Here is a 26631-nt window from a genome sequence, read left to right on the forward strand (position 1 = left end):
TTCAATCATAAAGCTAAATACCCTTATCCATTACATTTTTTTTTATAGATTAATTACCATAAATTTACTAATGCATTAACCAACAAAATTCTTCTATTTTTAATCTAAATTAATCTTAAGAAATTTTATTTTTCCCTTTACAAATAAAAAAGACCTATTAACCTACTTTAAAAAAAACTCAATTTCAATTTATATATTTCTAAAATAGTTACATTCATAAATAATTTCTATTTTAGTTTTTTTTTTTTTTTAATAATTTACACTCTACTTATAATCAATGCAAATCATATTACATTATAGCAGCAATTTTTTAAACCAGTGGAGCACTCTGTCTTGATCACCAATCACTAACATTCAGCCAAAAAATAACAGTAATTTTTTAAAAGCCTCCACAACTCTCTGTTGCTCGCCCATCACTACCATTCCCCTCCCTGAATCACATTCAGATCCCTCTAGTGTGTACTCCTCTGTCGTAAGGGAAGGTTGTGTGAAAACACCTAACCATACCCATTTCCCCTCTCCCACGACCATATCAATGCTGGGGTCGAAGTTTTGGGTGGACAAATATACACTATTAGTGCAATTTATATGAAAACACACCATCGCTGCCGAGTTGGAACGATGCCTCTGCCCGCATTTTAACGTCAAGTGACCACTCTCGACCACGCCTGAATCAACCAAAGTGAGACCAGGAAAGGCAGAAGACTTCATAACTGATTCCACACCACGCTCTGTTCTTCCCAATATCATACTTGCCGATGGCCATTTCTGCAAACACTAGTATACAAATTTACGAACAACCAATACACAATAAGTTAATGACTTGAAAACTATTATTAGTATTACCTTTATAGTCTGAATGCAAATTTCAATTGCTGAGATGTTGCATTCTACTAAGAGCTGTAGCGTCTGCAGTCTCTCCATATGCTCAAAACTTATGGCTGGCATGGATGGTTGGTCAGCAGTTTCTATGATTTCAAATTGTACCTTGTCCCCGTAGTTGTCTATACTCAGTGTCTCAAGGTTTACCATGCCTGACAAAGCACTTATGACCTTCAGCATTTTACAGTCGATCAACTCCATGGCCTTTACTGATGTTGGCAACGTTTCGATCTCTACTAACTGCTGGTTACTGATAAGGTGCAGAGTTTCCAGACGGGGGCAGCATTGTTGAGAGATTGATATCCTCGACACAAGAGTGTCGCTTAAATATATCGATTTGAGGCTGCACAATGAAGAAGAACAGGACCCCGACAGAGACTTTCTGCTCAGTTCTTCTGACTGACTAAGACTTCTCTCTGGCTCAGGTAAATGACCCTTAGATTCAGCTAAAGTTTCAGGTAAAGTTTTGAATTGATCACATTCAGAAATGGTAAGACTAGTCAAAGAAGACAAATCACCCATAGACTCAGGTAAAGTTTTTAATTGATGACAAAAAGAAATGGTAAGACTAGTCAAAGAAGACAAATCACCCATAGACTCAGGTAAAGTTTTTAATTCATCACAAGAAATGTTAAGACTAGTCAAAGAAGACAAATCACCCATAGACTCAGGTAAAGTTTTTAATTGATCATAAGAAATGAAAAGACTAGTTAAAGAAGACAAATCACCCATAGACTCAGGTAAAGTTTTTAATTGACCACAAGAAATGGTAAGACTGGTCAAAGAAGACAAATGACCCATAGACTCAGGTAAAGTTTTTAATTCTTCACAAGAAATGGTAAGACTAGTCAAAGAAGACAAATGACCCATAGACTCGGGTAAAGTTTTTAATCGAGGACAAAAAGAAATGGTAAGACTAGTCAAAGAAGACAAATCACCTATAGACTGAGGTAAAGTTTTTAATTGTGAATAAATAATTTTAAGACTAGTCAAAGAAGACAAATCACCCATAGACTCAGGTAAAGTTTTTAATTCATAACAAGAACTGGTAAGACTAGTCAAAGAAGACAAATCACAAAAGAAATAACTCCCTATTTCCAGCACTTCCAATTTGCTCAGTTCGCCAATGTTACTTGGCAATTCCTTTCGCATACAGATATCCCGAGGTAGGTTCTGAACTTTCTTACATGCTGAAAAATTTAGAGTCTCCAACTTTTTCATATTTTCCAAAATGTAATTGTTCTCTGACGTTAAGGTGAGCTCCCCGCAACCACTCAAATTGATATACTGCAGATTTATGAGCTGCTTAAAAGAATCAGGCAACATCCTCAATTTCCTGCAATTGCTCAAATCTAGATGTCGCAGGTTTGTCAAAAGACCAAACTCGCCAGGCAATGATGTTAGCTTATCAAATCCTCTTAGCTGGAGGTGCTCCAACGACTCAAGTAGACAAAACCCTTCTGGAAGACTGTCCATAAAAATATCCATCATTGGTGGGGCCACGGATATCTTTTTCAAATGTTTAAGACATCCTATTGACCCCGGAAATTTGAGGGAACTGTTGGCATTTTGAAGATTCAGCTCTCTTAATTCCAAAGGAGGCTGCAGCCACGTTGCATTTCAAATCAGGGCAAACCGTGCAAAAATCATGAAACAACTAACTAAACATATGATTCTTTAAATATTCATAAGGCAAATGAAAATACTTACATCTGTGTCGTTCCACAATTCTTCTAACTGTCCAGCATTTGGAAGCTCTAAAACTCTTAAATTCTTCAGCATTAGCCACGACGGAAGAGCTGTCCCCTGCATATAGTTCCATCGCAGCCAGAGGAGGGCTGGAAATAGTGTTGCACATTCTTCTGTAAAATAATGAGACTTCACAACAAGGATAGAAGGTGTAAGGGCATTAAACTTTGTAGAATAGCCTCTCAGAAGCTCCATACACTCTTCAAAAGGTGTACCATGATGGGGTGAGCACACTTGATAGAAATCATAGGTTGCCGCTTTAATCCCCCGAATCAATATCACTCTTTCCTGAATTGGAATATACAAAAGAAAAATCCTTTAAAACAATTAAGATGGCATACCAACGAACGAAAAAGGCTTCCATGCCAAGTATTACAGAGCATATAAAAGAATATATTAAGCTCACCATGGCGGCCTGTTTCTGAATGTCTTTGATTTGCTCCGTTGACCAAATACGGTGGGGTGACCATTCCTTTGCAATTTCTCTTCCAAGATCTCTAAGCTGATCGTGCATTTTGATTTTATTGCACTCGTCCACCTCAACCAAACATTTATTCTCAAGCACTTCCCAACTATGAACTCCACACCATCCCGACCCATCCCACACTTCAATGGCCACGTTTTTTTCTTCACCTAGGAAAAAACAAGCTATGTCTAAAAATATTTCTTTCTCCTCCTTATCTAGTGCATCGAAGCTTATTTTAAGCTTTTCTTTAATGTCATTGGGCAATATTCTTGACACTTTATTCAATTGAGAATTCCAATACTCCATAGACTTTTTATAAAGCAGTCCTCCAAATACTTTAAGAGATAATGGCAGTCCTTTGCAATAATGTACAAATTTCTCAACAAGATCTTCAAATTCAATTGGAGGAGAAGATTGTAGGAAACTGTGCCAACATAAAAGCTCCGTAGCATGTCTAGGATTTAATCCTTTTATTGGATAAATGGATGAGATTCCCCATGATTTAAGAATGCCCAGTTCACGACTTGTAATAATAATTAAACTACCTTGTCCCAAGCTGTCAATTCCTGGCAATAGAGCATCTAATTGTTCTAAACTATCCACATCATCCAAAACTAAAAACACCTGAAGAAATCTCAACTTCGTTTTAAGGAATATCTTCCCTTCTTCTACATTATCAAATTTAGGTTTAACACCAATGTCTTGCATAAGTTTCTTTTGTTTTATACACAATTCATTATTATTTTCTGCATCTCGGACTTCAAAAAGAAAACTGGATTTATCTATTAAGGAACTTTTCCTATTGTATATTTCTCTGGCAAGGGTCGTTTTCCCAGAGCCCCCCATGCCGACAATCCCCACAATTTGTATATTTTGAGAAGAATCAAGTATACTTTCAAAAGCATCTACTGCCTCATCAAGACCCACTGGATATTTGGCTACCTCCATATGAACCTTTGTTTTCATGTGTTTCATCACACAATTCACGATGCTCTTCAACAACTTTCCTTCATCACTACACAACATAAAACCATGAAAGAATTCATTGACCAAATTAGTTTAGTCAAAATCATTCAAATTAGTTTAGTTAGAAAAAAAAATTGAAACTAAAATGAATATAATTTATTTAGTAAATTTTAGATATTAGATTTTATCAATTGTTCAAATATAGGAAGATGGATAGAGGCTTAATAAAGAATTATTTTAGATAGATGACAATAACTTTACGTGTTAAAGGAAAATAAAATTGAAAGAGAAAATATAAAGGAATAGTAGTTTGACATAGAGTAAAAGAGTCCTTACAAATCCAAAACCATTTTAAAAAAACACTTCATTCGAAAGAATAAAAGCCTTTTGTATGTTATTAAATAATTTTTATACGTTATTACATTATTATATTTTATGGCTGTGACATCTTATGTAGTAAAATTCTTACCTTCATGTATAACATTTATTGATAAGGTTTTATTTGAAGATAAATAAATTTTGAGATATTACTAGAAGGAATGCATATATTTTGACATTCAAAGTTGTTCAATTTTAGGCAACATATATTGTAATTCTGAACATCATTTCGATATATACTATGCATGGCTGGGCACCAAAAATGATGCCTTAATTGTAGTTAACAATAATAAAATTTCAAGTGATCTAGATCATTAAAGTAATTTTATGTCAATTGATCTTTGTAGTATACCATATAATTGAAAGGTGTTGTATATGATTTTTTTATATGTATTTGATGGTTGTGCAATTTGTATACAATGAAATAAGGGTAGATTGATAAAGAATTGTGACACAAGAATAGTCCATATTTCTTTGACAATAATTACGTGTACAAATATGAAATAAAGACACAAATTTAGTAAAATTGACCTTTCATTGGAGACATTTTAATGCTAAAAAATGCTCTATTAAACTATTGAATTCAGTTATTTAGGCTGATTTTAGAATAATTTCCCTTTGTTTTAAACCTTAATCATTTAGATTGTAGGATAATTTGAAATTTACAAAGGATTTCTAATATGCATTTAGTATCATGTCATATAATTATTCAATCATGCACTCCATTACTCTTGTTGACTAGCATGGGTTGCAAGAATATTTGAAAACTTGTTTGATAATAATTAATTATCTTTGATAGTCTATGGGAAAAAAGAATAACTCTAAATTATAATCCTATTAAATGAGGACGTGCCTTCAACTTTGAAGGAAAGCGTGTAGAAATAAGATAATAACTAAACAATGAAATTATGTTGGAGATGTAAAGCATTCAAGTTTATTAATCATGATAAATTCCTTAGATGAAATTAGAAATGATTATAAAAGAGATGCAACTCATAATACAAGATATATGTGGAAAAATCCTTGTGAAAATTAAATTCCACACCTAAAGAAATCATTTAAAATAGTTACACAAATATAGCTTCTCTCTCGGTATTCCTACAATAGTGTATCTCACTTGTGGGACATTGAAAATTTATATGATTGTGGAGAAAAAATTAATTGCATAATTACCTTCAAATGAAGGTGTGCCATCTTGAACGAATGTTATTCAAATTTTTAACATTTTTTGGGGTCACGGAGAAGGTACCTTCAAAGATCCTTGGATAGACCTCTTCACCTTAGTCATATTTTTCTATTTCAAGCCTTGGCTTGGACCAACAAAGGAAATTAACACAATAAGATAATTTGTTCGATCGTAGCCCTTGGAGTAAACTTTCCAAAATTTAAAATTATAAATATATTTAATTTGATTAATAAAATTCAAAAAAATATTTATGCACTAAGTATTGATGACCTTGTTTCAACAATTAAAAAATATTAATTTGGAAGTATACAAAAAAAAGTTATGCATTATGGATGCCTATATCTAAATTATATTATTTTTAACTGAAAAACTAATAAAAGATAAAATATGCAAAACAAAATACAAAAACAAGTTAGTGTACTAAATATTGGTGCTACCAATTTACATTTAAGAATTCATAATTTTATCTTTTCTTGTTAGAAAAGATTATGCATTATGGAATAAATGTAATTTTTTAAAAATAATGTTAACTACAAAAAATAAGTTATTAAAACTTATATTAAAGTTTCACAAATTATTTATTTATTTATTTTTAAATACATTTATAATCTATGCATGAAATCTCAAAAATCACTAGTTCACATCATCTTCAATTTCTTAATGGTTTAATTGCTATAAATGACAAAGGTGAAATTTTGGTTTAAAATGTTGGTCTCAATGTTCTACTTTGACAAAAAATAGGCCACACTATTGTGAAATAACCCCTCTAAATTTTTACAACACCTTGTTACTACTTCAACCCGCAAATCAACTTGAGATATGAGATGAAAATAATTATTATCCTCTTGTTTCACCCATCTATCTCTAACCTTTTATTGCCAAAAAATTTCTTCTTTTTTCAAAATGCCTTCTTGCTTAGAAAAGAGTATTTTTTCCCTATCTAAAAGGTCTCTATTAGATCATGTTGCTAAATTAACTAAGCACTTACTTCAATAATTACCACTTACTTATTTGTTCTGTATTTTTAAATTACTAATAATCATCTTTGCTGCAAAGGGGCAGCACCCTTGTATTAAACAAAAAAGAGAATACAAGGCTTGATTCAATAAGAGCGGTAGGGGGAAATAATCGGGAAGAAAACCCCCTACCTTAGCTCTAGTCCCTAGACAAGAAAGACCAGCCCTGAAGGCTAGATGAGTACAAACATATACCAACCTCTTAAAGATGCAGAGGTTTTAAGACAAAAACAGACAATCTCAAAAAACACAGAGACTGGAGGGCCTAATGACAACCGAAGTCAAAGAGAGTCTTCAAAAGCTTCATCCACAAGTGCATTAGCCGCATCTAGGACAATGGGACATTCAGTGCCACAGTTCAAATGAGCTGCCGATTCCACCTTCTCCTTAGGGAGTCGGTAGTCGTTTGGGAACCACTCTTCGCCCAACCCAAAACCCCAATCATTTCCATCCACCCGTTCTCCATTCTCCAAAATCCCAAAGTCATCAGTACCCGCTAGATCTTCATCACAAAGAAATTATGCCCTCCATTCCGACGTGAAACTGCTTTGTATGCCAACCGCTTTAAGCAAGAAATCAATGTCCCTGGAGATGACAGGCCAGGTTGCTTGGAGAGACTCGAAATCCAGGGAATTAACAATCACAAGCTTCTTCACCTCCGCTCTGTTGCTTAGTGACATATAGTAATTTTGGGGGAGCGGAATTCTAAGATTGGCATCAATATTGTCCAATACAACATCTATTTCCCCCAACAGGCGATGCTTAAACATCATTTGAGTTAACAGTTTTGCTTTCTGCTTACCAGTCCCCATGTAAATTATCATTGCAAGAAAAGCTGGGATATCGGCATTGGCTCTGTACCTATGGTAAGCCATAAGGAATTCCTTTCCCAGAATCCTCTCAAGGTTGTGGAGAATAAGAGGATGCCAAGAGAAGAGGACCTCTTGCAGACATTTGTCCATGATTTCGCCCAAGAAAGCCATGTAGCTTCAAGGAGGATTGGGGTCTCCATAGCGAGTCGCCGAGAAAGGAAAGCAATTTTTTGATGGAAAGAAAGGGTAATTCGTTGCTAAATAGCAAGGCGTCAAACCAGAGAATACGACACCCTGCAAACAATTCACACCCATTAAATACCCACACGCGTGAGCTGCCAGTATCCAAAAAACCATCTGCACCAAAGCTCCTCAACTTGGTGTCGACCGACTTTAAGCATCAAGTAATCATTAACAAATCTTGAGAGGATCTAGTTGTAACTAGATATTAATAAAGTACACTTATATTTAATTGCCACGAGGCCAGAAACCAACACTAATCAATGATGTCAGCAATGCATCACATCTCATTGATAAGAAGAAACCTTAACAGGTTAACAGGGTAGATGGTCATTCTCTCCACCGGAAACCATAACCATAAAGTGGAGAGGGGGTAAAGCGGCTACCGGGGAGCAAAGCACCGATTTGCTCCACAATCGGAAGTTGCGAAAAGAACCAGAGAGCGTGCAACCATCAGTAGACCCAATCGAAGAGCGTCCCCCTCAATGGAAAGTGAGGATAGCATGTCAACCGGTGGAACCAATGCCACATCACCAACCGGCGCAACAGAAAATAATCATCGGTGGATATTCAGGTGGGGTCACTAACGGCTATAGCCAATTTAGAAAGTCTATCAGCTTCACCATTACCTTCCCTATAGATGTGGCTAACCCGAAATTCATCAAAGGTAGCTAGCAGCGCCAGGATCGGTTGAAGCCACTGGTTAAGGCTCCAACTAGGGATGTTATTACAGCAGATCGCATTAATAACATTTAATGAGTCTCCCTCCAAATGAATTCTCTGCACCCCTAGCTCCTTCCCTAATTGAAGAACTCTTAAGGCCACTCTAAATTCCGCTTCATTATTAGTAGCCACTCCAATATTTTCAGAGATTTCTTTTATACAGAGACCATCAGAGTCCCTCATAATACAACCAATACCACTTTGACTCGAATTTCTTGCAGAAGAACCATCAAAGTTTACCTTGCTCCACCCATCCTCTAGTGCATCTCATTTCACCCCCACTCTTGGATTGGTCTGATCCATCGGGTTGCCCAGTCCGAAGATCGGTGGGATGAGTAGGTTTGGAAGAACCAGCTTAATATTACAACCCCAGTTCGTGAACAAATTTTTCTTTAATGTTTTGGATTGGGCAGCCTCATTTAGGAGCTTAATCAGGTGGTTCTCAATTTTCCCACAAAGAGACAATAGGCTCATTTCTTTACCCTGGAAGATTTTGTGGTTCCTTTCTTTCCAAATTTCCCAAATCAAAAGTGATGGGAGGATAAAAAGCAAATCAGCATAAACAATCTTACATGTCGGTTTAGGCCATTGCAAAAACCACTTATCTAGCCTTGCTGGGAAGGGGCCAAAGATTCTCAGTTTTCCCATGAAATGCCACCAATAGTGACTGGAGAATTTGCAGTGGAGAAGAAGATGATCCGCAGTCTCTTCCTCTTCTAGACATAAAGTACATGTGTTGGGTCCATTGATACCCATTGAATGGAGTCTTTCTTGAGTTAAGATTTTTTTCTGACAAGCCAACCAGGCAAAGGAGCCCGCTTTGGGAAGGTGTTGATGCCAAAAAAGATTAACAGGCCAATCTTTTTTATCTATAGCCACTTCTTTCAGCTTGTAACCAAAACATACTTTGTATTTACAATCGGAGGAGCCGTACCACCTAATAATGTTCTTATTAGGGGAAGGGAAAATAATCCTTTTGTTGAGAATGTTAGTAAACAAGTCCTTCAGAAGCTGATCCAAAGAGTTCCATTTCCATTTAGCAATACCATTTTCTCGTATTGGATAACCATAATCACAGATATTGTGCCCCCAAAGGCGACAGGTTTCTGCCATAATAGGTTGTGGAGAGGGGTTGTGACATAGGGCATCTTCACCAGACCAAGAATCAAACCAAAAGGAGGCATCCCTGCCATTCTTGACATCCCAGGTAACCTGATCGCTTATGATTTCCCTGTTGTCCACAACAAAATTCCAGATAGCCGAGCCTCTGGGAGGATTGTTGATAGTCGGAATCCTTTTAGGCTCCAGGGAGTCCAGATATTTATGTTTCAGGAGCCTTGCCCATTTTTGCTTCCCGCCGCTACAAATTTCCCAAACCAGTTCAGCACCCATTGCTAAATTCATAATCGAGATTTGGTGAATGCCAGCACCTCTTGCCTTTTTTGGTTGGCAGATCTTTTTCCAAGCTATCAAAGGAAATTTACCTTTGTCATCTGAACCATTCCAAAGGAAATTTCTCATTAGAGAAATCAATTCATCTTCAATTTCCACCGGTAATCTTAGACAAGCCATGGAAAAAACCGGTAGCGCTGAAAGAACCGACTTTATCATAGTGAGCTTCCCAGCAGAGGATAACCACTTACCTTTCCAAGTTGCAAGCTTGGATTTAAACTTATCAATAAGATGCTTCCAGTAATGAGTTCTATTATTGCCAATAAAGAGGGGGGTTCCAAGAAACTTCCCTAGGAAGTTTGTGACTCTAAGATTCAAAATCCTTGATAATACAGCTTGCAGGTTAAGTGAAGTGTTGACAAAAAACACTTCAAATTTGTGCCAGATGATTTTCTGTCGGGAAGCCATACAGTAATCATCAAGGCATGTTTTAATTGTTCTAGCTTCCCTCCTACAGGCCAAACCAAACAGAATGGTGTCATCAGCAAATTGAAGATGAGTCATTTTTTCAACCCCTGTTGCCACATTAACTCCAACCCAATGACCATCTTGTTGAAGAGCTCTTATAGATCGACCTAAAGCTTCAGCCATTATGATAAATAAAAATGGTGATAATGGATCACCTTGTCTGATTCCTCTTGTTGAAGAGAAGAAACCATGGGATGAGCCATTGACCAGAACAGAGAATTTGGGGGAATAGAGACAACTCGTGACTCAAGAGAGCCATTCCTTGCAGAAGCCAAATTTATTAAGAACATCAAATAGGAAATCCATGTCCACCATGTCATAAGCTTTCAGGATGTCCAGTTTTAAAAGCATACAGGAGTCCTTGGTCTTCCTGGCTGTGTGAAGAGTTTCATGAGCAACGATAATGCCTTCCACAATGGATCTTCCAGGGGCAAAACCGCTTTGTTCATCTGATATGATGTGTTTAAGGAGGGGCTTCAATCTGTTAGCTATGATCTTTGTTACAACCTTATATACAGTGTTGCATAGAGCAATAGGCCTAAAGTCACTCATCTGTTGTGGATTTTGCTTCTTCTGGATTAGAGTCAAAAAGGTGTGATTGATAGCCCCAACATAGTCATCTTCTTTCTTGATTCTTCTACTGCAAGATGTAGATCTCGAGTAATGATATCCTAGAAATGATGGAAGAAAGCAGCAGGGAAGCCATCCGGGCCAGGAGTCTTATCCGGTTTCAGCTGGAAGGTAGTATTCCTTACTTCATCAATTGAAATAGGAGTACAGAGAGAGCTGTATTTTGATTGACAGATATAATGGATGGGATTGAGTTCAAAATTTTGGCTCTTACTTCATGGTCAATCCGATGGTCACCATTCAACAAAGAGTCAAAGAATCTTACAGCTTCCTGTGCAATGTCCTCATAATTCCTGACAATGACTCCATCCGGTCTCATAATCTTTGATATTTTGTTTCTATTTCGAATGGCAATGGTCGACCGGTGGAAGAATTTGGTGTTTTATCACCTTCCTTTAGCCATAACTCCCTTATTTTTGACACCAGTGGATTTCCTCACACCGAAGGATTTCATTTAGCTCAGAATTGAGAGAATTTTCTTTGATAAATAGATCCTCAATCATTCTTGAAGTAATAACAGAGTTGGTTAAGTCTACCAGTTCAGCCTTAATTCTTAATTTCTCCATATGAATATTCTTGAAATGGCTCTTATTCCATTCTTTGATCTTGACCTTAATATACTTGAGCTTTTTATTGAGAATGAGTAGTCTCGAATGATTCCCAAAAACCGGTTCATTCCACCAAGCATTTATAAGATCATATAATTCAGGCACTCTGAACCACATTTTCTCAAACTGAAACGAGGTACCAAACCCCCCCCCCCTGACCCAAGGCGACCTCCAGACAGATCGAGTAGTTATCTGATCTGATAAGCAGGAGAATCGATGATTCTAAGGCTATATTTTGTCCTAACCACTCACCAGTAACAAGGAACCGATCAAGTCGTTCAGCAATATTAGTAAAACCCACTCTCCAGTTCGTCCATGTGAAAATTCCATTTTTCGAAACAATGTCTAAAAGGTGATTCTTCTCGACAAAATCCAAAATGTCCTTCTGGGACGTACTAGTCCTCTGAATACCCCCACTTTTCTCAGTGCCAGAAAGGATCGCATTGAAGTCCCCGACTACCACACAACTACCATCAGTAATACTGTTTAGTTTGATGGATAAGAGATCCTAGAGAGCCCATTTATCACCAACAGTAGATGGTGCATACACATTGAAAAGATTGAAATTCTCATTCCGTCCAAGAATAGTAACCGAGCAATGTTGCCAATACTTATCTTCCCCAACAAGTGAGATCTTAACATTCATGGGGTTCCAAATGATTCCCAAGCCACCAGAGGCTCCATCCGATTGCCTAAAAATCCCATTCCATTGTTTCCAAACTCTCATTTTAGCATCAATCTCAGCCTTGCTCCATTTAGTTTCCTGTAGTAGCCAAATATCTCCTTTGGTGTCATCAATCTGGTGCTTAATCAAGCACCATTTGTCAGGGGCATTGATGCCCCTGACATTCCAGGATAGGAGTTTCATTGCTCCTGGGGAAGGGCACTTCCCTTCCCTAAATTAAGTTTGGTTTGACCACTGGTAGCACCAGCCACTGCTAGCATAACTTTTTTGGATTTGCGCCCCCGCACACCTTTTGGCTTAAAATTTGGTTTGTCAATAGTTGAATCCGACTTTCCAAACCCTTTTGAAGTAACCTCCAATATAAGATCTGAGTCAAGTTCAAAGTCTTCCTCCCCCTCCGAGGAGGAGGTTTCAATTTCACCATCTTCCAGTTCAATGCCTATCGTGGAGCAGATCTGCCCTCCCATCTCCCCCATAGTGCCAATCTCCATACCCTGAGAGTGAAAATTGTCATCTTCAATTACCAGCTGCTTCCTGGGCACAAAAGGGGAGGGTGGAAGTGAATCCACTAACTTGGATTCAATGTCTGCCTATAGGGTTTTGGTCTTCTCTAGAAGTGTGAGAAGGTCTTGTTGGCTCACGCTTTGACCAGAGGAAGGAGGAACTATGATCAAAGGGGTTGCCCCTGTTAGTGGAACATTCTCCTTATCAAGAGTATCGTTACAAAAAGCTTCCTCGGTGTCAAAGGCAATAAGAGGTTTTGGTTGCAGTTTAACCTCAATAGGAGATTGCATACAGGAATAACTTCGTTGTATCGTAACCGAAACATCACAACTAATACCGGTATGATCCAAAGAAAAGCATTTAGGACAAATACGCAATTGATCTTCTCTATCAATCTTTTGGTTCCAGAACTTTCCTGCCCAATAATTCTGACTTCATCGGGCATCTTGGAGATTTGATCTGTGCTAATACAAATTCTGAGGAAGCTTCCCCATAGTTTATCCTCCAAGATGTCATCTGCCAATACAAAGGTGCCAAGGTCTTTGCATATATCCTTAATGACATCAATGTGCCAATAATCCGAGGGGCAATTATACAGTCTTATCCATACCTTGTTGTCCGGCAATACATGCGTTCGGGGGTTGAAATTGGGCTGCCAATCAATGATGTGAACTTCAATGCCATCTAAGATATATGGACCTTTATTTTTAGCTTGCCATTTCTCCTCATTGCTCATAAATTCAATCATATAGAAATCATTCAGGAGAATATTAATGTTAATATCCTTTCCCCACTGTGCTCTACACCAGGATTCAAAGTTGTCCTTAACCTGCTTTCCACCACCCCACTTGATGAAAAGGCAAGACTCAAGCAAATTTGACCTAGCAGAATTAATTTTATTCTCATCCAAAAAGATGGTGGGTCTTGAGGTTTTTCTTACCGGTTTATGAAAACGAGGTCGCTAGGGGAGGGAGGCTCCTCTTCGAAAGTCAGGGCATCTTTCTTGGTTCGACCAAGGGTTCCAATTTTTAGGACGGAAGTTGGATCTCCAAAACCTGGCTTGATCCGCCCTTGAATTATCTTGCCTGAAGCGCCCATTCCGCTTTTGAAAATTACCATGATCAATCGGGGGAGCCAAAAAAGAGTCAATGTGAGCATCGCCTCTCGAGTGTCGCACTGGAAATGCTAGGTTCAGGCAGTGGATACCAGTTTCGGGGGGCCTCGAATGTGGGATGTTTAGCCTTGCGAAACTAGCCTATGTTATTCTAAATGAAACCATTCTCCTTCCCCTTATGCAGGTCAATAGGGCACTGGTTACCACTTGAATAAGGGTTTCCATAGTTTAACCGTAGTCTGGAATATCTGTTGCCCTGGAACATATATGCTTTCCCAACATTAACCGGTTTCTAAACAACATGCAATCTACTTGTCTCGATGGGGAAGGCAATGTCCGCTTCATCGCCCCAAGATCCAACCTTCATAGACTGAGCACCAGAATAGCGCACATCGGTAACCCTGCTCCTATCGCCAGTGTCGATCCTGCTGCCATCTAGTGCCGCCATTTCGCTCCAGTTATATTTAATACTAATAATTATCTTCAATTTCATATTCAAAACGAATATTTAACCTATGGATGCAACACATTACACTCACACCATTTGTCCACTTTTTCAAGAAACAAAGGACATTTTAGCCACGTGAATTAGAATTTAAAGGGGATGTTTGTGAGAATGGTTTTCTTCTTCCACTTCCAACTATAATGAGAAATGATCCAATTCACCACCAATGATATCTTCACATTAGGTTGTCAAGTTTTTAACATCCAAGCCAAGTCCACCATTATTTGTTGTGACTTCCAACCGCCTCCTTTTAGCTCTTATGTGTAGTCTAATATTCGACCCCTTGCCATACTATGAAATCTATATCTTCCTATTTCCTTTCTACAAATAAAACACTCCCCATGCACTATTAAAGTTTTTATAATTTATTATAAACTCTTGACATGTATGTTTCTAGCACAAAGTATAATAGGATAAATACACACAAAATTTCTAAGCTACATGTCAGGTTGAAATATATACCAATCATGCTAAGGTAGATTCTCAAGTAGTATCAACTTTTCCCTCTATCTTAGGAATTTTAGTTACATATATACTTCTTTTGAGTTTAGAAATAGCTCGATACTCTATTGTCCAAGACATAACTTCTCGATACTCTATTGTCGAAGACATAACTTTTCTTAAAGTCAAATCTTGTAGAATCAAGAGATATGATTGCAACTCAACAAACTACCACATTAGTAAAGGTGTCAAGAGTACCTATTTCTTATCATAACATGCTCTCTATGATATTAGTATATAAAGTCCTTGTTTAGCATCCAAATAATCCACTTTTGTGACTAGCAATGTATATTATCACTTTTTTTCTGTCAAAAGTAATTTCCTTTCATAGTTTAGCTTGCTTTAAAATCTAAATTAGCTGTGGAAAAGAAGATGTAAAAGACAAAATGAAGATTCAAACAACAAACTTAAATTCTAATCTACACTTGATGTACACCTCTAATGAAACAAAGGAATTGAAACAAAAGATGAAAGAAAACATGTATTGTCTCATCCACAACTCTTTGTTGCACACATAAGAATGTCCATTGTTGTGCTCTACTGGACTTGTGCTTCAAAGATTTTAAACCAACAACATGACTTTGCATTTATAGACTTGGGAGAGGGACTATTTATAGACTGTGAGGATGATTGATTAAGGGTTGAGATTGCTCTAAGTGGCACCTTGTGATCAGTGCACTTGAAGAGGGAAAGGATTGAAGATATTTGACTTGGAAACACTATCTTCAAAAGTGATAAAGGATGAAGAATAAAATGGTATCTATTGGAAGTTCAAAAAAAAAAATTGAAGATCTATTGGAAGTTTAAAAAAAATAAAAAAATTGAAGATATGTGAAGGTGAGGAATTTCTTGGAGAGATGAATGGATACGTGGATTTGATAAGAATATTTTTGGAAATGTGGGATTGATGTGACAAATGCATGCAAGTTTGATCATGGTTTAAGCATGCTTAAGAATGTGCCCCTAGATGTATTGTTGGAAATAAGCCACACCCAAGCCAAAGATGGAGTAGCCACAAAGGGGCGAGTAGCTCAATGGTAGCGCACTCCAGCATGGAAGGTCCAAGGTTCAAGTCCTAGCTAGCCCAAAATCACAACATGGTATTAGAGCTAGGCCAAGTGAGGAGCCCCAAGCATCTACTAAGTGGGTTAAGGTGGGTTGTTGAACATAAGCCACCCAAACCAAAGATGGATTGGCCACAAGGGGGCCAATAGCTCAATAGTAAAGCACTCCAACAACAAATGGAAGGTGCTAGGTTCAAGTCCTAGCTTGTCCAAAAACTCAACATTTATTAGTTAATTAATTAGTTTTAGTCAATTAATGGCTTGTAGTGGAAAATTGGGGAATTAAATAAATAAGTTTTATTTATTTTATTGTTAAAGGATAGGGATATGAAAGGTGAACTTAATTGAATAAATGTTGATTTATTTAATCAAGGGTGAACTATAGAGGAAAGGGAGACAAGTGATTAAAATTATTTTAAACATGACTTGAATTTATTTAATTAATGCTACGAAGGTAATTGGAAAACTTAATTAAAAGTGTGATTATAAGTGGATGATTTATGTGTCTACAATTTCCTTGTGTGAAGAAAAGATATAAAAAACTTAATTAATACAACTTAAGGTATAGAAGGGAAAAGAATGAACCTCAAAAGAGAAATGCATTTCCTTCTCTTCGTGCTTGTTGGTGACTTTACTAATTCCATTTATTTATTTTTTAGTAAAGCATTAATAATTTTACTATTATTGCATTTATGGAAATGATGTTGTGAGCAAACATCCAAGGTCATGTATAATCCTTCAACAAATCACCTTTTTTAGAATGTGTAACTAGGCCTATCCTTAAAGATGTCGGTGCATATTGTACCATAAAGAAATGTAAATCTTGGATATGTATTCTTTACAATAACTTTTCTTCGATGGATGCAACTAGGTATATCCTTAAAGACGTTTCCTATTACAACATGAGGAGATATATATCTAGGATATGTATTCTCTACACCAACTTCTTAGTTCCCTTATAGGAAGGCTACATATGACCCTAGTTCATTTTCATTTGTTTATATTTGCTGATTGTTTTTTAACAACTATGTTCATATGGTGGGGGAATTTTTGGAAATCCAAATCAAGTTGGCATAAAAAAAAAATTGTATTTTTTTATGTTGAATAAATATTGTTAATATATATATAGTAAAAAATTAATGAAGTTTCAGGTTATAGATGGGAGAAAATATGGCAATATAAAGGGAAAAAAATGTCAATTTAGATGGTATAAAATTACTTCATCAAGAAGTTTAACCCCTAGAAATATTTGAGTCTAATGCAATAAAAGCTATGATATTAGATATTATCATGAATTTGTTTATAGTGCCATTAATGTATGAATATATTTACAACTAGCAATTGCACCTTGGTGTGCAATGGGTAAGCCGAAGAGGTGTGGAATGTCAATTAAGAAAAAAAAAAGGTCTTTGTTGGATAAATTTGTGTAGTACATGTAGTCAATTGGAAGACTATTTAGCAAATGTTTGTGCAACAAAGGTCTCAATAGCTATCTACACAACTATTGGTTCCAAAAAGTGGAAGTTTCATAAACATCAAGCTGCACCAAGTAGTAGTTTTATCACACATACATAAAATAGTTGGATCCACACTTCTAACACATTTAATTCAAGTTGGTGGATTTAAAGTGAACTTTTGGATTCAAGTGTTCCAACTTCCAAGTGAAAGTGAACAAGAGAAATGTATTTTGATAAACAAAATCGAAAAAGAGTTAAAAAATTGTTGTAAATTTGTAAGTGATCTTAGGGAAGTCAAAAAAATTATTGTTTTAGGCCCAAGAGACCTAAGATTATATTTTTCATTGGAGATAGTAGAAAAGGGTGGCTATTTGCCTCACTTTTGCTACAGTTTATTTCCATAAATTCTGGTTCCCTAGGGTTAAAATTGTTTTGTCATTAATTACTCTATTTTATTCTCTCATATCCTTTCTTGTTATATTTAATTTGATTTTGTAATAGCAATTATTAGTCCCTTCATTGAAGCTAATATATTGGTATCATTTGTATATGCATATCTAAAATATTTCTAAATAGTAACTAAGCAAGAAAAAGGGTATGAAAAGTGCATGTAATGAGGATAACTAATGATGTGAGCACGAACAAATGGAAAAAAATGGATTTCATTTGCTACATGGCATAGTAATAAGGTTTATATAACTTTGAAAGAGCTAAATGATATGCTAAATAGTGTTTCAGGAATGTGGACGTGGATGAGAATGGCAAGCGATGCATTTCAAGGATAAAAATCTAAAGGCCAATTTTTGGGGGATGGCAAGGTATGGTAGTATGTGTATATATATATATATATATATATATATATATACACACACAAATAGAGGAAAGAGAGATTTTTTTAAAAGAATAATTAATACTGAGTTTAACACGACATCAAAATTGAGATAGAGACAGTAGTATGGCAGTAATAAATATATCACGACAAAAATATAATAGAAATAAAATTAACTAGATAGTAGTGACAACAATGATGATAGTATTATAGTAATAAATATATTATGATTCAGATTTATATCTAATGATATGAACTTTAAAACATGTGTATAATGATCAACAATTATATAAGTTCATCAAAGTCAAATTCATGAAATAATTTAAAAACAATATTATTTTAGTGTCATGAAGTAATTTTTTTAAACATTGTAAAAAGGTTTCTTATCATTAGTGACATTTAGCCATTCCCATGATTTTTAAGGAATATATCGACAGTCCCAATTTTCCTTGGGGAGAACCAAACATCCTAAAACATTTCTTATTGTAATAGTATGTTTTTAATTTTTATTGAAATTTTGAAGATTTTTTGGGGACACTCAAGGACATCTCTTGCCATCCCAACGCACTCAAAAATTCATTAGTGACAATGATATGGATCTAAGGGCCAAGGGTGCATCTCCATAACACATAGGTTAAATATGTTGTTAAAGTGTCATTGCATTTTGATTTTCTAGATATTCATATCCAATCTATTTGATTCAAAATTAGTTATCTTGTCTTGTTCTACTCTTCACATATGTGTCTATTGAATGCACTTGAATTTTAATGTCATTATGTAGAATCATGTCACAAGATTTGTGTTCATATTCATGTTCGACAAAAATAGATTCAAATTAAGCTAAACAAAATAAATTTTAAAAAAATTGTAATTAATTTTGGCTAGTATAAATCTAATGGAAATATTTTAAAAATATACATTAAACTTGCATTATTGAAAATATGTAAATAAATAGATTTATAAAATATAAAATAAATAGTACATACAAAAAATAAAAATTATGAAAAAAAGTGTAATAACATAGGGATTGAAAATAGATTATCAAAAAAGAGAAAATAATGCAAATATAAACATAATCAACATATAATGAGTTAGAGATAGAGGGAGAGAGGAAGGAAGAAATATGGAGAAACAAAGATAGAAAGAGACATGGATATAGAGATCTAGAGAGAGAGATGGATGTATAGATAGAGAGATGGATACATGCCTAGAGATAAAGGTAGATAGAGGAAGATAACAATAGAGATGAAGATAGAGTAAGAGACGAAGATAACGATAGAGATGAAGATAGAGCAAGAGAGGAAGACGAAGAAAAATGGATAGAGAAAGGTAGAAGGAGAGGTAAATATAGAGAGATAGGAAGATAGATATAAAGAGATAGAGAGATAAAGATATAAGAAGATATAGAGAGGATATGAGGGAGACAGAGGGACAAACAATTAGAGAGAATTAGAGATAGACAAATAGAGATGGAGAGAGAGATATAAATATAGAGAGGGATAGATGCAAGGAGAGAGGAAGAGGGAGAAAAGAGACAATGAAAGAAGTGGAGATGGAGAGAAAAAGATGAAGATATAGGAAGTGATATGTAGAGATTGGTAGAGAGGGATATATAGAGATAAAGAGTAAGAGATATAGAGAAAGAGATGGGGAGAATAGGAGAGAGTGGATATAATGAGATATATAGAAAGAGAGGGGAAGATGGGAAAAAGAGATAGAGAGGATGGGATTGAGAGATAAGGAGGTGATAGAGACAAGTAATAGAGAGAGCTGGAGATTGTATGAAAGATAAAGAGATGAATAAAGAGATGGGTTAGGGAGAAATAGGTAGATGGAGGGAGAGAAATAGAGAGGTAGAGAGAAATAGGGAAAAAGGGAGAGATAAGAATGAAAATAGATATACATAGACAGATAGGTACATTGGGAACAATAGAAGGGGAATAGAGAAATGAATATATTAGAGAGAGAGAGAGAGAGAGAGAGAGAGAGAGAGAGAGAGAGAGAGAGAGAGAGAGAGAGAGAGATTAGGAAACATAAAAGGGGAAGAGAAAAAATAAATATATTCATATTAATAAAAAACAAAATTAATTTTAGCAAATATTCAGTTGTTGATACACCCAAAAGAAATGTAATACTTAATAGGAAGTTAAGTGAAGACAAAGGAAATTTTTACAATTTTTGCTAGTAAATCTAGGAAGGGGAATAGAGAAATGAATATATTAAGTAAGGAGAGAAGGAGAGATAAGGATAAAAAGAGTGAGAGATAGAGTGATGGATACATTGGGAAACATAAAAGGGGAAGACAGAAATGAATATATGAATATTAATTAAAAATGAAATCAATATTAACAAATACTGAATAGTTGGAATGTCCAAAACAAATGTAATACTTAATACTTAATAGGGAGTTAAGCGAAAAAGACAAAGGAAATTTTCATGATTTTTTATTGTAAATCAACTATGTAACTTTTTTGAATATCAATATAAGCTTTATAACCTTGAGTTGCTCTTACTTATTTTAAAAAATTAATATTAACAAATAAAAATTATGATTAATTTGAATTTTAATTTAAATAAAATAACATTAATATTTTAATGTTTTAAATAATGTTAATATATAATACTTTTATAATATATCATATAGTATAATTATAATAATTTATAATATTATATCAAAAAGAATAATACCTAATTATAATAATAATTAATAATGAACCCAATTAACTTAAAATAATATATAATATATTATCATATAATTATTATATAAATAATTGAAAAATAACAAATCGATAACATAGATAATATTGATATGTAATATCTATTATAATTTACTAAGAACATTACCCTAATGACTAGTTTTACACATTGCAGTTGTATTTATTAATAAAAAAAACCTTAACGTGGGCAATTGAAATAATATATAATATGATATTATTAAGATTATAATTGATTGAAAAGAGTTCACTTTTGTTAATTAATTGTACCAAATGAAAAGGTTAGTATTTAAGTACAAAAAGACAAATTCAAGAGACTACACAAACTTGCCGTACTTCCAATACTTGATATACCGTATGCAGTGGGCGCATTCGGTAAGGTGACCCCGTGAAATGATAAATTATTATTTGCATTGTTTAAATGTTATTTTTTATTGTTATGATTTAATGATAATGTTTCAAAATAGAGTGGTATTTATAACCACAAAATATTATTTTTATATTGTTTATTGTTTTTTAACTTTTCATATATATATTTGTATAGAGAAATTTTGCTTAAGGAGGGTGTAGAAATTTAATAATATGCATGTTCACGAACATAGACTACTAAACAAATAAGTTGAGGGCATTGATATTATGAATTATTGTGATAATAAAATGCAAAAATAAAAATAAAAATAATGGTACTTAAATTGATAGATTAAGAAGAAATGATTCAAGTGAATGTAAGTAAATTTAAGACTAATATTCACCTTAGAATCACAATATTCATTTTTCAATATACAAAATTGAGTCTACAAATTTTGAATTTTTCTACATAATTTATTTTCTTAAAATAGTGCAAACCATGTAGAAGACCTAAGAAAGGTGTTGTAAACATACAATGAATAGATGATATCACTCGATCTAAAGAAAATATCTTATGTGTTACCAAAGACAAACTCTTGTACTATATCATATCAAAAGGAGTACTTATTTTTTTTAAAAGGAGACTTATCCTGACCAAAGAGGTCACACCCTACATTAATAGGGTCCAAAAAAACATAAAACAAGTATTCCCCGCAGGCCCATAATGGATACCATGGACTTTCTGATCTATAAACTTGCCTCCTATCTCACCAAGCTTGTTTCCCTAATCTATAACATTCTAAGAGGAGGAAAAGCCACAAGGGTATCTACAGTTTAGTCATGCAAAAGGGCACTTGTGTCTTCAGTCTCAAAGGAGGTGTGCATCTTCTCATCATTCCTCTATGGTCTCGAGGTTATATTGAACATGACTTAATTTTGTTCCTAGAAGCAGATCTATTTTGAATGAAAGAGCTAAATAGAAATATAAACCCTTTGAGATTTTAAATAGCATATGAGAAATATTTTCATCAAGATTGCCCTCAAACCCCTATAGGGTTATATCAAGCCATGACTGAATGATTGAATATAGCCCTGGACAATATAAGGTAACTCTCGAAAGAATAGTGGTGAGAGATACAAGGAGCATCGAGACTAAGGGTTTCAAGATGAAATAAAGAAAAATGACAATTCAATAGAGAGGATAATGCACTGACGAGGAGGGTATAGCAGCTTTATAGGTCAGCATATAATGAGCTCAAAGATTCAGCAAACAACAACGATATGACTGAGAGAAAGTCCAGAAACACAGTCATTCTTTCAAAACAGTGAAATGATAAAGACATGGAGATGGTTGCAGAAGGATAAAGAAACAAATAGTAATAAGAGTGTTGTTCATGAAAATAAGAGTCACAGACCTATTATGAGAATAGTCATCATAAATTTTAAGCCAAGAAGATATGTATGGCAAAATACAGTTTGAAATGGAATATAGCAGTCTATTATGCCAGAGTACAGGGTATGCAAAAAGAGCATTAACGCAGTCTTGAAGGCGTGGACATTGAGAAAGGGGACAATATGAATAAGACAAAGCACACAGAGGTTTGAGACAAGGGAAAATCATGAAGATAATAGCCATTCACAGTAAAAGTCCAGTGTTTTGTAACAGTGAGAGAGGGGTTTATGAGAAGTAAACCCTAGTTGGAGGCAATCCTTCAAAGATCCCAAAAGAATGATAGACCCTATGATAAAGAAAGCACAAAGGGAAATAAGGGTTCTGAAGCCATTGCATACTGATTCTCTTATGCTTGTCAAATTATGATTGACTATGAAATCCGAGTTTGCTTTCACTGGCAATGTCAAAGGGAACTAATTTTGCAGTCCAAGAATAGAATTAAAACAGTGAGAAGACATAAGAGTATGAGGATCCACAAGCCATTCATGAAGCACAAGGACCCACAAGCAATCTTTTGTATCAGCCAACACAATCTATGCAGTCCCAGTGGTGATAAGATCACAGTCACAGGGGTTTTACATTGTACAAAGTTTTGCCAAATCAAGGAAATCTAAGACAACAATCAGAACATATCGGGTATATGCTAATGTAAATATGAATATCGATTTGCATCACAAAAATGATTCCATGGTACAATTAGAATAGAGTGAGTGCTTCATTATGATATGATATGAGAAGGGGTACTTACTCAGATTTCCCCTTCAGAACTTGGCCATGACGGAGTGAAATATTGGATAGCGCCTCTTTCCACTCCTCCAGTTTTTCTGGGGCATATCTCTTTCTCTTCTTGTTTTCATGCTCCTCAAATGCAGCGCCAAATGGTCCTTTCAGGTAGCGGAGATCACTGGGCTCAACATCGTAGAACACTGGAATGATTGTGGTGCCGGTTTTGAACATATATGACAGTTCGGCCAAACACCAGGGAGATTCCGCATATCTAGGTGAAAATATGGCAATATGAATTAGAGAGGTGCGCATGGCCTCTTCTATTTCAGCTGTTATGAAATCGCCCAGTTCAAGCTCTTTTTCATCCAGAAAAACTTTAAGTCCAATGCCATTGAGGGCATTGTAAATAGAAGTGGCCAGAGTATGCTTGGTGTCAACACCCCGATGATTAATGAATACTTCGTAGCGGACCTTATTTGAAGATTAGAGAGGGGTAGAAATAATAGTGCGTGGAAGACCTATTGAATGGTAAACGTATTGCCAGAATACACGGCAAACTTAGCCCTACGGTAGAAATAAAAACTCTAGTGGAAAACTTTCTGCACGCGTTGTCTCCCCTTCCTTGAATTTTCCAAGAGAAAACATACGCGACAGAACAGTACAACAAAAAAAAAAAGGTAATATCTGGGAATTGGCTATGGCGGCAGCAAAATGGATCTTCACAAGATTTCTATTTGAATTAAATAATTAAATTAAAAATCACCATTCAATAGGTATTATCATGAATTTGTCTAGTGTTAGGTAGGAATATGGGAATTGGTTATGGGGGCAGCAAAATGGATCTTGACAAGACTTTTATTTGAATTTAATAATTAAATTAAAAATCACCATTCAATAGGTATTATCATGAATTTGTCTAGTTTTAGGGAGGAATCTGGGAATTGGCTATGCCTGCAGCAAAATGGATCTTGACAAGACTTTTATTTGAATTTAATAATTAAATTAAAAATCACCATTCAATACGTATTATCATGAATTTGTCTAGTTTTAGGTAGGAATCTGGGAATGGGCTATGCCGGCAGCAAAAATGGATCTTGACAAGACTTTTATTTGAATTTAATATTTAAATTAAAAATCATCATTCAATTGAATGGTGATTTTTTAATTTAATTATTAATTTCAATTAAGAGTCTTGTCAAGACTCATTTTGTTGTCTAGGTAGACGGCTCTAGGAATCTACCTATCTAGTTAAGAAAGTTTTCACAGATGTGAGTTTGAGGTGACATTAGTGACCGAATGAATGAATGAGTTTTAATGACATCTACAAGACCATCAGTCTATGAGACCAAGAGCACCATCGTTAATAATTTTCAATTTATTTTCATTGTCAACCTTTCTCTTTAGTGGAAAAGAGTAGGTCGTAGGCATTATCATGAATTTTTTGGACTGGCTTAAACAACACACACTAAGCTTTGACTTAGTGTGTGTTATTATTATACAATATTTATGGATTAAATCATGTGAGAACTTTTGTATCAATGTTTAGTGTGTGTTGTTTTACGTGGGTCCACCTCTAACCTGAATTTGTTAGTTCCTTTGTCAGAGAGTAAAAACGTACCCTAGCTAGTGGCTCGTGTGGGCCCTCCCAACTCATCATGTTGGCCTCTCATATTCACTGTTTCCTCGGTGTTAGTCCCACCTAAAGTTGAATTATTTGAAAAATTGTTTCTCCCACCCAACCAATCACCATATGCATATTTTCAATCGAGCATTTTTCATATTACTGCCTGCTCCCAACCTGTACGAAATACAAAGCTTTGAAACAAGTATGGACATCCATCGAAGCATGATAGAATAATGCTTATTGTCATATATCGCAGTTAGGAATGGTCTGATAAACATGTATGCAAAAATGTGGATTGCAGGATATACACAAAATGCATTCCTTGAAAACGATTTACAAACTTTCAATCAAATGCAATTTGGAGGTGTAAAATAGAGTCTACAACCCTTGCTAACATTCTCACAGCCTATGTGAAAATGGGAGCTTTGGAACAGTGTATGGGCATTCATCAATGATAGAGGAATTTCATAGATGTTGCATTTATCAATGACGGGGGAATTTTGTAGATGTTGCAGTTGCAATTGCCTTAGCAAACATGTATTCAAAATGTGTAAGCTTACATAAGGCACGTGAACTTATTGAGAAAACACCTCCAAGAAATTTGTTCTCATGGAACAAACTGAATGTAGGATTTGTAAAATGTGGTCTCATAGATGAGACAACTAAACTGTTTGACATAATGCCTCAAAGAGCACAATTTTTATAATGGAGCACTTTGATTGCAAGATTTTAACAAAATGGGTTTGTTGAAAAGGCTTTAGAACCTTGTCCTTCGTAGGTTTCAAACACTTTGGATGACCATGGTTGGACATGGGATATATACATGGTAAATCATTTGTCACTGCATTTTCTTAGACCAACATGTACTTGTCACACTTTCCATACAATATATGATAGCTAGGGACGATCTGTTATTGTGGATTTAACATGGGTTTGGAATGAATTTCATGTGGGTGTCTTCATGTTGTGACTGAATTTTTGTGGCTTTTAAGAGCTCTTTTTTAGGAATGATAAAAAAAATTTGGTAGATTTAATCATAAATATAAAAAAATTATTCTTCATATTTGACACTACATCATGTTATTTTTTTATGTTTTTTTTAATCATTTATATGATAAAAAATTATGTTATAAAATGTTGGCTAAAAATTTACATATTCACAATTAAAACTTGAATATATGTACACTATTCACACTATACAAATTGGCAGTGAGGTTTTTGAATAATAATTCTGCATTATTTATAAGGAAATTATGCTTTAAAATCTAATGCAAGTGCAAATTTGATCAAGTAGAACCTAGAGTTTGATCAACTCTAACACAAATCGTTCTTAAAGTCTTATGAAAATAAAATTTCTCGAATAGAGTTTTGAATTGTAAGAAATTTTTTTAAGGAAAACAAAACACAGCATATTATCATCTCATGTGCAAAATGTTATCATCTCAATCATAACATGTCATTGAATTCACTCCTTAAGAATTAAGTTCAACATTTAGTTTCAATTATTGATGTCTTTGCACTACTTCATAAT

General features: G+C 34.9%; 2 protein-coding genes across 2 annotated transcripts; both read right to left on the reverse strand.

Moving 5' to 3' along the window:
* Nucleotides 1-237: 237 nt before the first annotated feature.
* On the reverse strand, nucleotides 238-1307 carry LOC131857320 (uncharacterized). The gene is made up of 2 exons (XM_059209655.1): nucleotides 847-1307; nucleotides 238-768 (listed from the first exon to the last, which is right to left on the reverse strand). Exons 1-2 carry the CDS (start codon nucleotides 1081-1083, stop codon nucleotides 355-357), a joined length of 651 nt encoding a protein of 216 aa, XP_059065638.1. The 5' UTR covers nucleotides 1084-1307; the 3' UTR covers nucleotides 238-354.
* Nucleotides 1308-1861: 554 nt separating this feature from the next.
* On the reverse strand, nucleotides 1862-23949 carry LOC131074244 (disease resistance protein Roq1). Its single transcript, XM_059209778.1, has 5 exons — nucleotides 23499-23949; nucleotides 3038-4112; nucleotides 2593-2919; nucleotides 1987-2484; nucleotides 1862-1867 (listed from the first exon to the last, which is right to left on the reverse strand). The coding sequence occupies exons 1-5, from the start codon at nucleotides 23786-23788 to the stop codon at nucleotides 1862-1864; spliced, it is 2196 nt and encodes a 731-aa protein (XP_059065761.1). The 5' UTR covers nucleotides 23789-23949.
* Between the last annotated feature and the right edge of the window lie 2682 nt (nucleotides 23950-26631).

Source organism: Cryptomeria japonica, chromosome 8 (assembly GCF_030272615.1).
Source record: "Cryptomeria japonica chromosome 8, Sugi_1.0, whole genome shotgun sequence".
NCBI lineage: Eukaryota > Viridiplantae > Streptophyta > Pinopsida > Cupressales > Cupressaceae > Cryptomeria > Cryptomeria japonica.

Excerpts from the sequence above, each read along its gene's own strand:
- LOC131857320 (XM_059209655.1), bottom strand. The coding sequence starts at position 1,083 with ATGGAGTTGATCGACTGTAAAATGCTGAAGGTCATAAGTGCTTTGTCA. Across the intron at positions 769-846 it reads TTTGCATTCAGACTATAAAG|AAATGGCCATCGGCAAGTAT; the intron begins GTAATACTAATA and ends TAGTGTTTGCAG.
- LOC131074244 (XM_059209778.1), bottom strand. The coding sequence starts at position 23,788 with ATGCGCACCTCTCTAATTCATATTGCCATATTTTCACCTAGATATGCG. Across the intron at positions 4,113-23,498 it reads GTTCTGAAGGGGAAATCTGA|TGATGAAGGAAAGTTGTTGA; the intron begins GTAAGTACCCCT and ends TATGTTGTGTAG. Across the intron at positions 2,920-3,037 it reads TTCAGAAACAGGCCGCCATG|GAAAGAGTGATATTGATTCG; the intron begins GTGAGCTTAATA and ends ATTCCAATTCAG.